At 50.4% G+C, this 17,571-nt stretch overlaps 1 protein-coding gene across 5 annotated transcripts in view; it reads right to left on the bottom strand.

Moving 5' to 3' along the window:
- Positions 1-17,571, bottom strand: part of SAMD11 (sterile alpha motif domain containing 11) — a 127,856-nt gene that overhangs the window by 23,114 nt on the left and 87,171 nt on the right. For all 5 annotated transcript variants that reach the window (XM_042794654.1, XM_042794655.1, XM_042794657.1 and 2 more), the window contains exons 6-8: positions 15,597-15,689; positions 8,860-9,024; positions 3,281-3,425 (exon numbers count right to left, since the gene is read on the bottom strand). In XM_042794654.1, the coding sequence (XP_042650588.1) occupies positions 3,281-3,425; positions 8,860-9,024; positions 15,597-15,689 (403 nt within the window). The remainder of the gene's footprint in view (positions 1-3,280; positions 3,426-8,859; positions 9,025-15,596; positions 15,690-17,571) is intronic.

The raw sequence follows: 17,571 nt of genomic DNA, 5'->3' as shown, positions 1-17,571 counted from the left end.
TGGATGCTAACTAGTTGACAAATGTCTGAACACACCTACCTTCCCAAGTGTTCCCTAGCTCAGTCTCACCACCCACATCTTCACACCTGGAAACTGGAAAACTGTATATATAGTTCCCTATAATATACATATATATATATATATATATAGTTCCCACTAGCGAGCAAAAGTCTCTGCATTCCTGTCTCTGCAAAAACAGCAGTACTGCCCTGATAAATAAAACTGGGTCACCAGTATGAGTTTTCCCCCCTTGCTTTGCCAGACATAATGGCTGAAGTCTGGAGTGGCTAATTATTCTTGCCCACAAAGCTGCTGCACTTGAGAGCTGACCTGATCCCCACAGATCTCCCGATAGGAAGCTGAAATGGAATTTTAACACCATGCCAAACAGTTCACATCCCCCTGCATCATGCATTATTACTTCTGCTCCTGGGAAAGGAGATGCCGTAAATCTACCTACAGTTTGCCTACGTACATGAGCCAGCTTCCTCCATTGCCTTCTCCTCTGTCAGTGTCTACCTCAACCTTTTAAAATTTCTATACCTTCATAATAAAGGTGCACAGAGGCTGCTTTGATTTACCCTGTTGACAAAAACTATGGCAGCCAAGTACAAAACCCAAGGCTAACAGCAACAGGGAGAACGGAAGGGAGAAATTAACCCATACAGAGCTTTACTGCTTTACAATAGGTGGCCACAGCTTCCTCTGGCATACCTACAAATGTCTGTGGTGCTTTGGCAAAACAGCAAGAAACAGTTTGCAGGCGACAGCTCCAACCAGGCCGTTTCTGAGCGGGAGCAGAGTGATACCTGCTGACCCTCAGTGACACTCAGGTGGCTGCAGACCTCTAGGGAGCAATCACCATCACGTGAACTGATGTCAAGCAGACTTACCAAGTCATGGCTAAGGGGCACAGCTGTAGCTCCCCTCTTCCCAGCAGGACTCCCCAGCTCTGCTAACTGAGGATTATCACACCTGAGAGCCTGGCCAAGCAGGCAAGCCACACAGGGCCTTCTCACACCTTCCCTGTGGGAGTAGATGGCTGCAGAAAAAACAGGAGGTCTGGTCTGCCGTGCCTTGGCATGGGAGGAGGAGGCAGCACAAGACATGCCAGGCCAGGCCCACCATGGTGGTGTTTCACATGGCTTGTCTCAAAGCTCCGTGGAGAACCGCAGCATGTACGGTCTGAGGCAGGAGCAGTGTGGGAAAACAAAACCAGGGCTGATAACGTGCTATGAGGCTTGGTTCAGTCTGCAAACTCCTGGGCAGAAACAAGACTTGAGGGTATGCAGCACAGAGAAAAAGACAGCTTCTTTGTTTTGTTCCCACCAACCCAGCCACAGGCTGGTCTTGCTTATAGGCAAATAACTAGACCTTTACAAGTGGATGCAAATATCCTTGCTCCGTGCAACGTGCCACATCATACTGCTCTTTGAACTGAGGTGCTCAAAGGCCTTCCCAAACATTAAGTACAACCTGTTTTCAAAATGAGAACCACTGTCAGCAAGGGAAACTGAGACACAGAGTGACTCCTGCAAACTTAATCCAAGGTCCCACAGATATTTCTTTCAACATCAAGGGCAGGTTTTGCCCCGTGTGTTCCCTTCTTCCACCTCACCTTGCCAGGATTTTCCTCTCACTTGTGCCAATGCAACTATTCATAGGGCTACCTGAAGAACTGAAGGAAGGTGAAAAGTAGTGGTCTTTTCCAACCATTAACTCCTGGCCTTCAGCCTCTGTCCCCTGACCTAGCGAACAACTTCTCTCTCCCTCCCATAACTGGGGAGAAACACTGGCCTTAACTTCAGTCCTCTCCTTAAACTGCCAGATAACACCCTCTTCCCAAAGGATTTAACCCTTCCTGGCCTAGCCCAGCTCCATTAGCTAGAACACCTGCCTGGCAGTGGCAATTATCTCTGGATTTGATACATATCTAAATCATTTTCAGTTTGCCCCTCCTATGTGCAGCACCCTCCCGTAAGCAACCTCCACCCTTCCGTACGTGCCTTTTCAGCCAGGCCTCCGGCTGGCCTGGCACTTCTCCAGGCCACACAGAGCTGGAGAAATTTTCCTGATGACTGGCTGCACTGAAACTCGTCTATCTCTGCATTCCTCACAGGTCTGCCTACAATCCACATGGACTGGGCTGGATTTTATTAGGTGGGTTAACCAAAGTACACCCTGTAAGAGAAAGGTTTACCAAGTCTGCCCAGCCCCTCCACACTGCAAACCCATCGGTCAGAAAGAAATAAAACGAGACAGGATCTCCAAGGCTATAAATGGGGGGAGCAATGACTTTGAACTCAGCACATACATACCCAGGCTATAGAACTACTGTTGCAGCCTGCTGCCTGCCCCCACCCCAAGATGAAAGCCAAAAAAGCCTAGGCACTAGAGCCTTTCACAGCTTGTCCTGTGATCACAGAACGGTTTGGGTTGGAAGGGACCTTAAAGATCATCAAGTTCCAACCCCCTGCCATGGGCACGGACACCTTCCACTAGATCAGGTACCCAAAGCCCTTGGGTGATACTCAAAGCCTTTGTGTCCCCACAGCTGCCAGGCCCTCTCCCACCTCTGCTACCCTTGACAGAAACGCATGCAGCTTTAATTTAATTTCATTCTGAAGTTCTTGATTGCGGAGGGAATGGCTTATGGCAGAGAGCAAGATAAATGAGCTAGAATTTCCTCGGCGGGGGGAAATCAGCTTCCCAGCGTTCCTATCAGTGGTAAGAGCAAGCTGTACCTCTTTCTTCCTCAAAAAAGAAAACGTACTCTCTCTGTTCCATCCTAGAGCATTTGTTCTCTCTCATTATCAGAAGATGCTATAAAATGCAAACTTAAACATCTTAACTTGCTCTGTGCCAAAGAGCAGGTTAGAGTCTCGCATCTGCTCTGGAGATCCGAGGCAGGACTGGGATTCTTCCACCAGCCAGCCAGTTGCCGAGCTGGATGCCTATGTGCAGGAGCACAAATCACCCCCCTCTGCATACAGACACCCCAGCATGCGGCAGGCACGCACGCCAAACCGCGCCTTTGCACCTGCATAATGCCCAAGGGAGACCTTAACGCGTTACCGGGTGCAAATCAAACCTCTGAGGCACGGCTACCCTCACGACACCCCTGCACACGCCTTGGGGTGCACATCGGTCCCAGAGCCCCCCCCCAACCCTCTCCGTAACACCCCCCCCAACCCCCCCCCACGCCCGCCGGAGCCAAACCCCGCCCCGGGGCGTGGGGGAGTCACGGCCGGCCCGGCCCCGGCCCCCGCCCCCGCGGTACCTCTCGGGGAAGTGGGTGTCCCTGTGCTGGGGGAGGCCCTGCTTCCTCCGCTGGCTGGAAGAGTTGCTGGCCGAGGGGATGTGCGCTTCCATCGCGCCGGGGTTGCGCGCCGCCGCCGCCACCTCTTGCCGCGCCCGGAGGAGATCTGGGGAGAGGGAAGGGATGAGCTGCTGCCCGTCACCCCGACGTGTGTGTGTGTGTGTGTGTGCCCCCCCCCCCCCCCCCCCTCCACACACACACCCACTCCCACCGCACCCACGGAGGCTCCCACCGCCCGCCCTCCGCCGCGGGGGCTGCTCCGGTTCCCGTCCTGTCCCGTTAAGCCCCCCCGGGTCGCAGCCTCCCGCCGCCGCGGTGCGGGCAAGCTGTCAAGATGCGGGGGGGGGGGGGGGGGGGGGGAGCAGGGCCGGCTCCGGTCCGTCCGTCCGTCCGTGTTCCCCCCGCCCCCCCCCCGCTCCCCTGCCCCGGGTACTCACTCACCCGGCAGAGCGGGCTCTTAGCGGGATCCGCCTCCGCCGCCAAGGGAGTTTGGCAGCGGAGGAAATTGTGCAACTACGGGAGGGGGTGGATTGCTGTTTAATTGCCTTCCTGTTGGCGGGAGGGAAGGAGGGAGGGAAAAAGGGAGGGAGGGAGGGAGACAAAAAGGAGAGGGAGGCTTTCCCGAGCCACCCGCCTGCCCCCGCACCCCCCTCTCCGTGGGCGCGTAGCCCCGGGCCGTGGCTCACCCCGCACCGGGGGCGGCACCTCCCGGTCCTCGGGCACCTGCCCCGACCCCGCCGTGCCCAGCGGGGAGGGGATGACCCGATCTGCTACCGCCAAGCCCCCCCCCCGACCCCTTGGGCACCGCCGATTTTAGCTCCCCACCCGGGACACCCGGCGGGGCAGGGTTCAGCCCCTTACCCCCCCCCCCCCCCCAAAAAAAAAAAAAATCCACGGTGGGATGCCCCGCTCTGCGCTGTAAAGCTTTCTGCACCCCCGCACCCCAGCATCTCCTGCTGCTGCGGAAAGCAGGGGATGGGGGGCTGTTCCCTGAGCGGCTGCAGAGCCCCGAGGGCTGTTTCCCTAAGCACACTGCACCCCCCACCCAAAGCAGCTCGCCCCTTGCTCACCTGGGCAAGGAGGGGGCGAGAGCTGGCCCGGACCTGCCTAGAGAAGCTCTGCTGTAGGAAGGGAAAGGGCTGGGCCACAGAGCAGATGAGGATGGGGTACAGAAAGGGGCCCCTTCCAGCACAGCAGTTTCATCAGACCATGGGGCTGCAGGTCAGAAGGAAATGCACCCCTCGTCAAACCCGCAGAACCTACAACCCAGGGGGACTGTGCAGGGACAGGTTATTCGTGTTTGTCCTCATTCCAGGGTGGGTGTCAGCGTAGGCAGAGCTGCCCACACAAGTGCCATGGGATGGACAATGCGGGCACGGCCGGGTACACCACAAGCACACGGCGACGGGGAGCACAGCGTACGCCAAGGAAGGGCAGGCAATGCAAGCAGAGCTGGCTTGCTATTGCACTTGCCTTCTTGGGGAACAACACTGCTGGACAGACCAAAGAGAAGGTCTGGTGACATGGGCACCCGTACCAGTTGTGCTGACAGAGGCTTTTTCCAGAGTGCTACTCTCTCACAGTGAAGCATCAGGAGTCCCTTAGTTCCTACACCCATTTGAAAACATCCTATACACAACTTGCTTATATCCCACAACAAAACCTCTGCTGCCGTTCTCATGATACACAGGAAATGCAGACACACAGATGCACATTTAGAGGAAACCTCCTTCATACACTCACTGTGTACCACTCTGCAAAAGGAAACCAAAACACAGCTGGGGAGAGGAGGAGAGGAAGATTTATCTTAATGAACACACCCGGGTCAGGATCAACTCGCATATTGAGATTGCAAAGCACTCCACATCCAGCAGCTTATTAGTCCTCTCCCCACAACTGATTCATAAAGCTAGGTTAATGTAAGAGTGTTGCATGACCCTGGTAACGATACATCTCCTTGCCTTGCTTTATACCACCATGCTGTCTTCCTTTGGTTCTGGAAATCCCAGCCATCCATATTCCTGCCCAGCCCAGCTTGAGCTTCACACCAATCCCTTTATCAAATATTGTGGTGATGGTCAGGGCATGGTGGGACTGCAAGTTGGAGTGGTAACGCTTACACAGCTGCTATTTTTGCTGGCAGTAAGAGGACATTGGTACCTGAACATTTCTAGCCACATTCATTCACACACAGTTGCTGTCCCCACACCCCCAGCTGAGGGGGCTAACATTAAATGTACAATTCTGAACTGCAAAAGTGTGTACAAAATAGTGAAACGACAAACCCCATCAGATCACATCAAAAGCCTAGAGAATTCTCCGAGCCAGGGACCATGCACCTTTAATGTTTATAAATTAATTATCTGAAAAACCCAGGTCACTCCTTATTGCCACGGTGCCTGTAATTTAGAAGTCTGGCATGCAGCCAGTTCCAGAAGCCGCATTGATCCCGAATGACCGCAACAACCCCCTCCCACGCACACTCTCTCCTCTACTCTCTCTCCCCCCCTCCTTCCCTCTCCTGCGCCCCTACCCCCTCGAACAGGCCCCCCCGACGAGGATCTGTTATTTACAATCCTGCACTCTGACAGTTGGGAAATCAGATTGACTGACAGTGGGACGCTGGCGGATGGAGGTTCCAGGCACGCAGACGGACTGAATTCAGAATGTGGGATGAATGCCACTGGGAGAATGGGGGTGGAAGGGGGGGGGGGGGGGAGGTTTGAAAAGCAATTAAAAAAAAAAGATTTCTAAATTATTAACATTTTTTAAATTATTAATGTTATTGGTGCCTCCATGTGAGCCCGCAGATAAACTGCGCTTTGTACTGGCACTAATAATTTATAGCCCAACCAGAGCCCTGTGGTGTGGAGACAATCCAAAATACACGAAGTTTTGTCTTGTCAATGTTACACGAGAGAGTCTGTCTGTGCCGACTCCTCTTCTCCCCCTGCTCACCCCAAAACCTCAGTGTGACCCCTCACCTAACAAATGCTGATGAGACAATTTAATCATAATAAGAAAAAAATACATCAGGCTTTTAATGTAATGAGCCCCTTTGCTCATTTCATGGGGGGAGAAGGGGGCGATACCAGCTGTTGTGCAGCACAAGCTCTGCCGGGATGTGCCTGTTCCGCGTGTCCGGCAGCCGTCCGGTGCCCAGGGGAAGTGGTTTATCGTGACTGTCTGTCACAATACCGGTATCCATACCACATTTCATGCTGAGGACATGCTCTGTTGTGTTCCACACTGTCTACACATGCATGTCACAGCTGAATATTTGCACGTCTGCATGGGTTACCCTTTTGTGCACAATGCATGTACACACCATCCTCTCGCATACTGCGCTTGAGTTCACTGCATGTATGTGTGGGAGCTCCAGCCCCACGGCGTGTGGCTTTGCCCCATACCTATGGATCATACTTGCCAGAGCTCTGCAGCTCTGTAAGTGCCTAGGACAGCCAAACACCTCGCACAGAAACTCGTGCCATGTTCACTAGTGTGCCTCAGTGCAGGTTTATGCCATGCCTTTGCTGAGAAGCAAATCCTTACTCTGCAGCAAAAGGAATCGCCGTCTTGCCCCCAGAGAAGCCAATCAAATCAAACAGAGTGGAAAAGAAGACAGCCTCTTCATTAACCTAACAAGCAGCCCTGGGGATTTACACTCTAGACAGGAAATTCTCCTCCAGCTCTTGCTGGATGCTTCGCTGATGTCGCTTGAGCTCCTTCCCTGAATCACCCAGGCAGGTACGTGTCAGCCCTCCACACCCTGGCTAGGAAGCAGCACAGGGGCTACAGGTTCCTGCGCAGCACTGCTTCCCAGTGATGCTACAGCTCTCTGCCTCCAAGACCAGAAAAACATCCCCTCTTCCCTCTCCCTGGCTCTGCCTGATCCAGACAGCTGAGCCCGTGCCTGTATCAGAGGACTCGGGTACAAAGCACAGCTTTACTCTGGACCAAGCCTAGCCAGTGCCAGGCAGGCTCTGCTCGCCCGAGGGAAGGTGAAGTGAGCTGAGGAGCCTTTTTTAGGCTGTGGAGGGATGCTTGTGGCTCCTGCGCTCTGCCAAGTGGTTCCCAGGGTAGAACCTGTAACTGCCTGGTGCCCCCTTTAGGCACAGCACAGGGTGCTGCAGCCAAGCTGGATTTAGCCAGCTTCCTCCACAATCAAGGCAAAACCTTCCAGTAATCCTTCAATTCAAGTGGGAGCCATTAGATGCTGGTACTGCAGGACCCTCATCCCCTCAGGACACCACTTCAGTGCCAGGACAAGGCAGCAACACTGGACAATGGTACTTGTTAATGAGGACGCTGCTTCAGGACCAGGTTTTTGGATTTTCCTCTCCTTGCATTAACATAACCGCACAAGCGCCAGCCTCCTTTTAAAGGACAGAATGGCAGCATCTTCCCTTCAACATAGATATCTGTGCAGAAATGCTCCTGTGCTGCTAAAGCCTAGAAACAGCAGACAGGCAGGTACAGAGGCACAATCTGCAGTACACACGACAGGCCTTAAATAAAGAAGGGCTGGGGTGTCCCGCAGCTATCCCTAGTGCCCAGATCAACCCCAGAGAACCACACCATCCCGGGAAGGTCTGGGCACAAATTCTTACTGCTGGAAGCTGGGACCTAGAGGGTCCTTAAGGTAATGCTCTGAGGAAGCTCTCACCAAGTGAGCATACATTGGGTATGGAAGAAGTTCTCTCGGCATCCCTTTCCCTCACTTTTCCACAGCAGATCTGGTTTTGGCTAGCGAAGGACCGATGTGGGCCACATCGTGATGCGAGCATAATTGCTTTCAATAGATGATACCATGGATGAATCTGTCCCACTGACTTCAGCATTTGCCTGCTAATCTCTCTTCACTGTAACTTAGCTTCATCTGCATATTTTAATTGTCCATAAAATCATAAGACATCTAATTCTCATTAAGGTGAAAGGTCTTTAACACCAATTTATGCTATGTCTGTGTGTAGCAACTATTGCACAAACTTCCTAAACCTAGCGCTATCGATGCTTAACTAAATCCTGAAACAACATCTTGCTGTTTCAGATCCCATCAGTGAATGGCAGGAGTATCTGGCAGTGCCTACATCTCACAAGCCCTCTGCATTATGCCAGCACTCATTCCCCTTGCTCCACACTATGACCCAAATAAGACTCACACCACAGATTCTGAATATTCAGATTGACATGAACTCTTGAAACTAAGAAAAGGACCTCCCCCACCACCACTGCAAAATACACAGTAGTGATGTTGCAGCTAATCTACTCCAGTAAACAAATGCGTAGCCTCCCCCCGCAATAGCTACAGGAGGTATTAGCATTTATAGATGGCTGAAGGTAGATGCTCCCACAGAGATAGTGGGAGAAACGGTCTGTAGGACACTCTTTAGCACCACCTGTATTCACTGCATGACAAATATGCAACGTTGCAGCCCATAAATCCTCCTCACGTGCACATAGAGGTTAAGGACATCTTACAAGACTTATCCCGAATGGCAAAGCGAGCCCCTTCTTCTCCCATTTACAAGAGCCTGTACCTCCATGGCTGGGCACTGCCATGCTGTTGGCCAGCTGATAGAGACGTTGTTGCTGCTGCTCTTCAAACGTGCCGTGTTCATTCAGTGCTGACATCATGCGTCTATAGTGCTCCTCTGGGGTCATCTGAGTCACCGAGTCCTCAAGCAGAGGCGTGTGGGAGTTTTCTGAAGAGCAGAAAGATTTGGTCTTTTTTTCCAGAGAGAAATACAGTGGAAAATCACATAAGTATAGGGACAGCGCAAAAGAAAAAGAAAGGGGAATAGAGGGATTCTAACACAATTTCCCACAACTCTCTAGCATACCCACTGAACTTGATGTACCAAGCTTCCAAATGCAGCTACGACTTGCTAAACAGCATCCAAAACCTCCAAAGATGGGCACACTTATATACAGAAAAGTCTACAGCTTTAATTGCCACAGCACCCAAAAACACTCATTAGCAACTCTCCCACCCTCCACCTCCCTCCCCCCAAAGCAACAAGCATTGCATTATAGTAACTCAAAATTACCAGCAAGCTCTCTACACCCAAGGTGGCAAAGAGGACAGGCAGGATGAAAGAGTTCACGGAGTTCTCATCCTTTCATCTTAGGGGACGTGATTTTTTTTTTCCAACTAATACCTGATCAGACATGCACCTCTCTCCTTTCTGAACACCCGCAAGGACACAACAATGTGAGAGATGTTCAAGCATCCAGTGCAGGTGATGCTGACAACCGCTCAACAGACGGTGATGACAGTCTACCTGCCCAGCTCTTGGAGGGAAGTCACAAAAGCAGGTTGATTCAGACCTGTACATATGGCTAAGCACCCTGAGGCCATTAAAATTACACCCAACATGCCTACCTCTCCATCTTCCCAGAACCACTGCACAGCCCAGGAGGGAGGCGCTTTGAGGAAGGCCCTGCCTGCTCCCTGGGCAGTAGGGATCCCAGTCTAACAGTCAGGGAGATAAAACCACCAAGGCTTTCTGTTTACTGTAAGCAGAACTCAAGAGTAATTACCCTTCTCTGCCTTGTTGGTGGCTGCTCTAACACTATTTTATCTTGGATCTTCCCCACAGGCAAAACCTTTTCATTACTGGAGAGGAACTCCCAGTAACAATCTTAGAAGTCAGAAGGGAAGGGAGGGAGCGGGAAAGGCTCCCCCCATGCTGCAGTCACAAGACCACCTCTGCGTTCAGTGAACGACAAGACCACCCTCCCGTGTGCCCCAGATTCGTGCTCCTTCATCCACCCTACTTGGCAGCCAGAGTCCTTCAAGGATCACAGCAGGTGGCTCTGCTGCCAGACTGGCTCCAAACTTAAGGGGGTGGCTCTGAGCACAGGCCACTTTACACCAATATCAGCACCGTGATGAATATGCAGGCACTGGACATCTTGCTGGGAAAAGAGCTGTGGATCTCTCTCCTGTGAGAGAAATGCCCTTAAGCAAGCTATCAGCAAAGGTACCCTATGGCAAACAAGTCCAAGAGACAGAGTACCTGTAAAATGTGGCCCTGCCACAGCAGCTTAGGGACTGGGTCACTTCTGCTTCAGCCAAAATGAGAGGCCATTAGTGGCAAGTGCTGCCTGCCACCAAACTCGTTACACAACCAAGGGGCTCAGATTTTGCGGATGCAACCTTCACATGTCATAGTGAAGCCATCTCCACCTCAGAACATAAGAGGAGCTAATAATAATAAAGAGCCTAAGATGCACAAAGTTTCAATAAAAAAGGGTTGCATCACAGGCTCCCAAGGCGCTCTTCCTCTGCAAAAGGGAAATTACATCAGTCCCCTCCAAGTCAGGTCAGCTCCATCCAGCTCAGCAAGGATTCTCAATCAGCATAACAATCTGTGGCCGTATCTGCAACCACTGATCTCTGCCCCAGCGACATGCATCTGCATCTCAGGGACCACAGGTTTCCTTCGTAAATCACAGGTTCGTGGCCTGCTTCAGGCTAGCTGCTCTCAGGAGCTGGGTGCCCCCCCTGTGCTCTGTGTCACACTTCGCAACCAGACCCGAAAGCTGCATAAGCCGACAGCCGTGCCCTGCCTGCTCCCTCCCACTCCCTGCCTCCGGTACCCAAGCCTGCAAGACACCAGTGGGAAGAGCAGAGGGGTGGGGGGCAGAGGTCCCCCCGCTTCCACCTCCCCTTCCCACCGGGTCACTCTGTGGGCCAGATTCCCACATCCCCCTCCGCACCCTTGCCGCTCCTGCCACCTCCCCCAGGCACACAGAAGCGCACCAGCTATTTCGCTTCCCTTCTGATGATCTTAACCAAAGGTCTAAGAAGCAAAGCCACATGCCACAGATCTGATTTAGAAAAATACCAAATTCCTCCCCCCGCCATAGCTGTGTCATTAGAGGAAAAAAAAAGGAAGGGAGGAGGGATTTAATAACACTTAATTACCATAAACCCTATCTGATCAGCCACAGAGCAGATTTCAGGTGTAAGGAGGGGAGAGAGAATGGGGGGTGGCAAGTGGAGGCTAAGAGGAGGATGGAGTCCAGGGAAAGGTTCGATTTCCACACTTCAAACTTGGAAGACTTCACATGACTCAGCCAGCGATAATTCCAGCTTTGCTGAAGCTTTGCTGTCTGCTTTTGTCATTACCGGGGGGTAATGCGGGAGACTGATCTCGCCAAATCTCTTCCAGCTGCCAGGTGTGAAACGGACTCTGGCACAGTCACGGGGAAGGCACAGTCGAGGCAGGCATCTGCTGGCCCTCACGCTCCCCAGCATGCCTCCCCGAGCCCAGGGGAGCCCACCTCTCCCACCACCCCTCTGTTCGCCCAAGCCAAGAAGACCCCACCTCTCCCACCCTCCCCCAACACTGCAGGGCCTCAGTGGTAGCAACCCCAGGGAATTCAGGCCCTCTGAGGACGCAGGTTTTCTGCTCAGCCTGAAGGACCTGTCATTGCTGCACAACCTTTTCACCAAGTTTTTACAAGGCTCGTCCTCCCCAGGCAATCCCAGCCTGTCTGTCTCCTCTCCTTTGCTACAGCAAACCCCTGACAGGCCGAGGCTGCCTTTACCAAACCACAGAGAAGCTTAAGGAGCCTGCTGCAAAAGCATCTCAGCCCGGGTTCAAAGCCAGGTCTTAGACAGTAGCTCTAGGGCCTTTGCTGCCTGAGCTGTCACTTGCCAGGGCAGAGGGGGCAGCTACCAAACCAATCAACAAAATAGATACCTTCCCCCTCCACCAAAGAAGAGGAACATATTGACAGAGGCTGGATCTGAATTGCCCAACTGTAGTCCAGCTCCAATTCTGGTCTACTTCATTAAATAAAGATGCAAAAAAAATTTATTTTGTTTTAAATAATCTGCAATAGCAAAGCAAAGAGAATGGCAGAAGGAGCAGCATATGAGCTCATCAGCCCACACCAGGGGGCAAGTGCAATATTGTTCCCTATGTATGTTTTCCAGCACTTGGTCCAGCCTAGTTTCAAATCTTCCCAACTGATGAGGCCTCTACCAGATTTATTTTTTTCAGCAGTTCAAATAGGAACCAAAATACTCTTACTGACTTTCTCTTTTTGCAATCGTTCAGTTTTATTTCATGTCTCAAGGTATCGGAGAAGCAGATCTCCAGACAGGCTGTTGCAGCAGCAGCGAGGGTTTTACTTGGGGAATTGTCTCCCGGGGAGAAAGCTTCCTCCGTGACCTGCCAGCACAGCCCTCGCTCCGAGCCTCTGATATGCTCGCATTTCCATATTAGACGCGAGAACGTTCTGCTCTGTTTGACAGCAGCACTGGCGCGGCCCTGTTTCCACTGAGATAGGGCTCTCTTTTGATCTCTGGTGTGCACACTGCGAGCATCGGGGAGGGGGGAAGGGAAGGTTACTGCTTCCCCGCTGGAAGGGTTTCCAGCCCTACAGGTGTTTTTTCACTCAGTCAGAGAGAAGGAGTGATTTACTTGGCTGCCTCTGTTCTCCTTGCCTTGTCAGGCGCAGCCACAGCAGCACGAGATGTGCCGCGGGCACGGGGTCACTTCTCCTCTTCAAAAGGCTGTTTCGGAGACAATGCAGCTGTGCCCCGAGCAAGAGCTGCATCCAGGGCCAGCGTGCATGGGGAGGGGGAGAGTGCCCACCTTGGGCTGTACAGCACCACAGGAGAGTGCGAAAGGCAGAGGACCAGCACCCACAGAAGGCACACCACCAGCTGGAGAAAAAGGAAGGGTGCGTGCCAGGGAGACGCTGCAGACCTGGCTCCTACCAGGGGACAGCACAGGGCTGCATGGGCTACAAAACTCCCGTCAGTCCTCGTTTCCCTTCCCACTCCTAAATCACAAACTGCACTCGCAGCATCTGGGGCCCAGCCAAGCCTGGGGCTCTGGCACAATCCCACACTTTCCAGCAGTACTCTACAGCAGCGGTCCCAGGTAACCAGCCGCTGGGGTCTGTTGCATTTGGAAATGGTTTGTCACACAACGCAGATCCTTCTGATACCCACCAGCTCCTTAGTACAGAGCTGGCAACACAGGGACCATTTCCCTCCCAGCCCTCCCCGGTACCCACGCCACCGGAGCGCTGCCTGACTGCCGGCACGGTGGATGGAGAGTCTCCTGGGAGCTCTCAGCTGCAAGGTGCTCTTGCTCTTTGGGGCTTAAGACACAGAAACACTGGCTATAGCTCCTCCTTTGGCCCCCCTTTTCATAGCAGGGGGTGGGTGGATAAAGGCCCCAAAAGCACAAAAGTTCTGCCCCTGTTCAGCCCCTCACTATTCTGATGTATTCTAGCATCAGCACAGCCTAGGCTTAAAATGCCTGCCACAGTGTTGGAGGGAACAGGGGCTCCTCAATGATCTAATATAATAAAAAACAGGTAACATGGGAAATGAGTAAAAGGCCCAACTCAGAATTTCCATTCTGTCTCACACTCTTTTAAAGGGCAGGGAAGGCCTTCTGAGAAAAAAAGTGAGAGCAGAAAATGAAAGTTTGCTTTTATTCAGAGCTTCCCAGGACTCCCTCTCTTACTGAGTTGGGGGAATCCCCGAGTCATTCAGAGTTAAGGAGCAGGATTTAGATCCTGAGTATGTACTGCAAAGCCAAGGGCTGCTTATCCACCTCACACTGCACTCAACCCACTCAAGTAAACAAAAATGGTGGGAAGGCCGGAGGAAAGAAACAGAATGGGATCGTTTGACCCTGCTGCTCCCATGGCAAAAACATCAACTCATACAAGTTCAGCCACTTTATTAGGGTGAATCCAAATGCAATCATTTGGCTTCAGATGGTTTGATTAAAGTTTAGCCCATTCTCAGCCAGGCCACGTAGGTTGCTGTTACCTGGATTCAGTTCCTAAGCATGCACTGTCTTGGAATTACAAAGGACACAGTCTCAGCAGAAATAGCAAAGATGATAGCAGGTGTATCAAGGGTGTTACAGGAGTCTCATGCCCCTATATAACAAATGCATTTCAGAATCTAAAGCAGCATCCTGCTGGAACTTACCTGCACATCTACTAGGAACATTTCAAGGATAAGAGGAATAGGGCAGATGAAAAAAATCAAGGAGAACAAGTAAAGAGTAGCAGTATATAGAGTTCCTCTCTATAGCTTTCCAAAAAGCCCAGTAAAAAGCTCAGGTGTTTCCACTCATATTAAAGAGTTAACAGGCAGGAGCAGGTTACATGAAATAAAAGATTTAGTACGTTCTTGGGTAGTGTTAGAAATATTATATTAAGTGACATTAGCATTCAACATCCTCTCAGAGTATGCTGCCTTTCAGATCATAATTTGGGGACAACGAGTCAAGAAGAGACAATACACAGGAATATTATGTGAAATCAGGATGCAGTATAGGTGCCTGCAATACATATTTGTATAGCATAATATAAGGTATGCAGTTTAAGAATGCTTCAGGACAAACTGCTGCAAAAAGTCCCCTCTGAGATTCCCTGGACTGGTTATTGAGAATATACACTTTGAAGAGTCTCAGCTGCTGGACTCCAAACCCATGAAACAGGATCTAGCTTCAGACAGCTACTCTGCTTTTATTTTTTTTCCATTTTTTTTAGTGGCCAAAGAGTACAGGTTAGGCACAGTGATCGAGATGGGTATTACTGACAGCTAATTAGTTTGAACTTTAGAACAAAGCCTTTAAGTGAATGGCCTGCAAAACCTCATTTACGCAACCTTGAGACAAACTCATTAACTGCAGGATCCATTACCCATTGCACTTCGCCAGTCATAAAGAAAGTTTAAAAATTATGTTTATAGAAAAGAACCATAAGACAAATCAGGAGATTAAAAAAAAAAAAAAATCCCTAAAAAGAGAAACCCTCTGCAGATTCCATCTCTACAGGAACAGTACCATAAATGCATAAGAAAGAACTAGGCAGCCCTATTCTCCCTGCTAGGCTTCTTTTTTTCCCTTTAAAGGAACAGATGCCAGCATGATCAGCCTGTGTGTATCTTTTATATCAAACATGTAATCAAGACATTCTGCCTGAAAAGTAGAAACACCCCTAAAATTCACCTCAAAAGCTGCAGCTTGCCTTTTTAATCATAAAGCAATTATTCTAATTAAGAGGCAATCCCTTTCGCACACTGCAAGCTTCCCCCCGATTACATAAAGAAAGCACAGTGCACTGGTAGCCTCCTTCATGCACCCTCAGTGCCGGATACTTGCAGCTCCCACACCACCGCCTCTCGCAACCCTCCCTTCCCTCCCTCCTTAATTTCAATTAAGTTCCACTCTTAAGAAGGGAGAAGAAAGGGGAAGGGGATGGGGGAGGCAGAAGCAGCACTTACCCTTTGGGGACTCACTTCTGGCTTTCTTGCTTTCTAAAGGACACTCACTGCTGCTGTTGGGAGAACATACTCTTCTCTTGCCTAAAATTTCATCTAGAAAAGAGATGAGAAACCTGAGTATCAGATAAGGTTGTACTTTCCTCTTTGCAGAAGAAACCAGAGAGACTTTGGTATTTTGCTTCTCTCTCACACACACAGACACACATACGCACACATATATTACAAGCAGAGGAAAAAAAAAAATGAAAGTAAGAAAAATCATCATCTTGAGAGCCTTGATCTGCTTTCCTAATCACGCAGTCCAAAAGCACATAATGACTATTCACACACTGATCAATGCAACGTTTTAAAGCTATAAATTCTGAATCCAGTTGATTTCCTTACTGAGTTTCATCATTTGTTCTGTTGCCTTTTGTCCCCCTGGTGTTTCCACTCCTTTCATGCCCTGATGCAAAGCAACTGGGGGAGAGAAAGGGGAGGAAAAAAACAACACAAAAAAAAAAAGCACAACAGATCTCTGAATCTTCCTACCACAGTATCTCTCTCTCTCTCTCTCTCTCTCTCTCTCTCTCTCTCTCTCTCTCTCAATCTCTCTCCCCCCCCTTCCCCCCCTCCTCCTTCAAAACCTCAAGGTCCTTAGCAATCTTCCCCCTCTAGATTGTATGGAAACACTCAAGCCTTTTGCATTACTGCATCCCTACAAACCAACGCAAAATATCTAATATACAATTACAGCATCCCCGAACAGATTTAAAATCAATATTCTCCCATAATAATGCTGGGGAAACTGAAAGCATGATGTTGCATATGGGCAGGAAGGAAGAGACTGTTTGTCACTGCAAGCACCAAATTCTCATCTATCAAGGGCTTGTTAAAGATGCAGCATCTTAAAAGAAAAAAAAAAATCTCACAAACAAGCACCATATTTGAGTGAGTATACGTTGCATCTGCCTGTGAGTCAACGTGCATGCAAAGCTGCTGCAATTTGCCCAAAGTATCTTAGTTAAGAAAGGTTACAAACCCCCTTGGTGCTATTTATAAGAACAACAAAATTATTTATGTTCCAGGAGACATTTTAAGCCAAGCAACTGTCCCTCATGCCCAGAATCACTCCACATCACTTATGAATTTAGCTAAGCAAGCCCAGGTTCCTGCCTTGGCATCGTATTTATCAAGAGATCCAGAGCAGAGATCTGTGGCTGCCACAGGCTGAGCAGTGCTGAGAGCAGACAGTTAACGTGCCGAGGGCAGAGCCTGCCAGGCAATGCCTTTATCCAAAGAGCAATTCTGGAACTCTGCAAAGTTACAAGTGGCATTTCAAGGTTTTAAAGAGCACAAGCTGCCTCCGATCTTATCTTGCCATGACCCTGTCACCCAGCCTGTTAACAAAACTGGCACTCAGAGACAACTGCAGAGGCTTGCAACCATCCATAACCAAAAGCAAAATAAATATAATAAAACAGTGGCAACTGGAAAGCAGATGGGGAGGGATAGAGCCAGCCAGTGACAGCACTTAAGTTTTCTCAGCACTTCACATCCCAGGTGTTGAGTCAGCCGTTCCATACAATTTGAATTTTATCAATCCTCCTGCCTCAGTTTACCCTTTAAATAACTTCTCCAAAGCCACAGACAGCATCAGCTTGCCAAGCCAGCATCAAAGCTAGGAAGTACCTGGCCACACAGCACAAATACAGTCACAAGCTCCCTCCCCACGGAATGCATCATTCTTCATGTTGATTTTCCTGGAAATGTTAGTCTGATGCTGCAAACCCTCAGCGCTGGAGGTCAAGATCATATATCCTCCTCAGAAGTGTTCTCATCCGGGATTTGTGGCTTTGAAACAACAAAAGTCCCGTTGCTCTGCTCGCCCCTCCCAGCCTGGACAGAAGGCAGCAAAACCCAACAGGGCTTATTCTTATGTACTTCAGGCAGAAGAGACTCCATGGAAGAGCTGGTGACAGAAGCACCAGTTACA

Source organism: Tyto alba, unplaced genomic scaffold, assembly GCF_018691265.1.
Source record: "Tyto alba isolate M040663 unplaced genomic scaffold, T.alba_DEE_v4.0 Super-Scaffold_20000042, whole genome shotgun sequence".
Taxonomy (NCBI): domain Eukaryota; kingdom Metazoa; phylum Chordata; class Aves; order Strigiformes; family Tytonidae; genus Tyto; species Tyto alba.
Note: the sequence above shows the minus strand (reverse complement) of the source record. Positions and strands in the feature narration are given on the sequence as shown.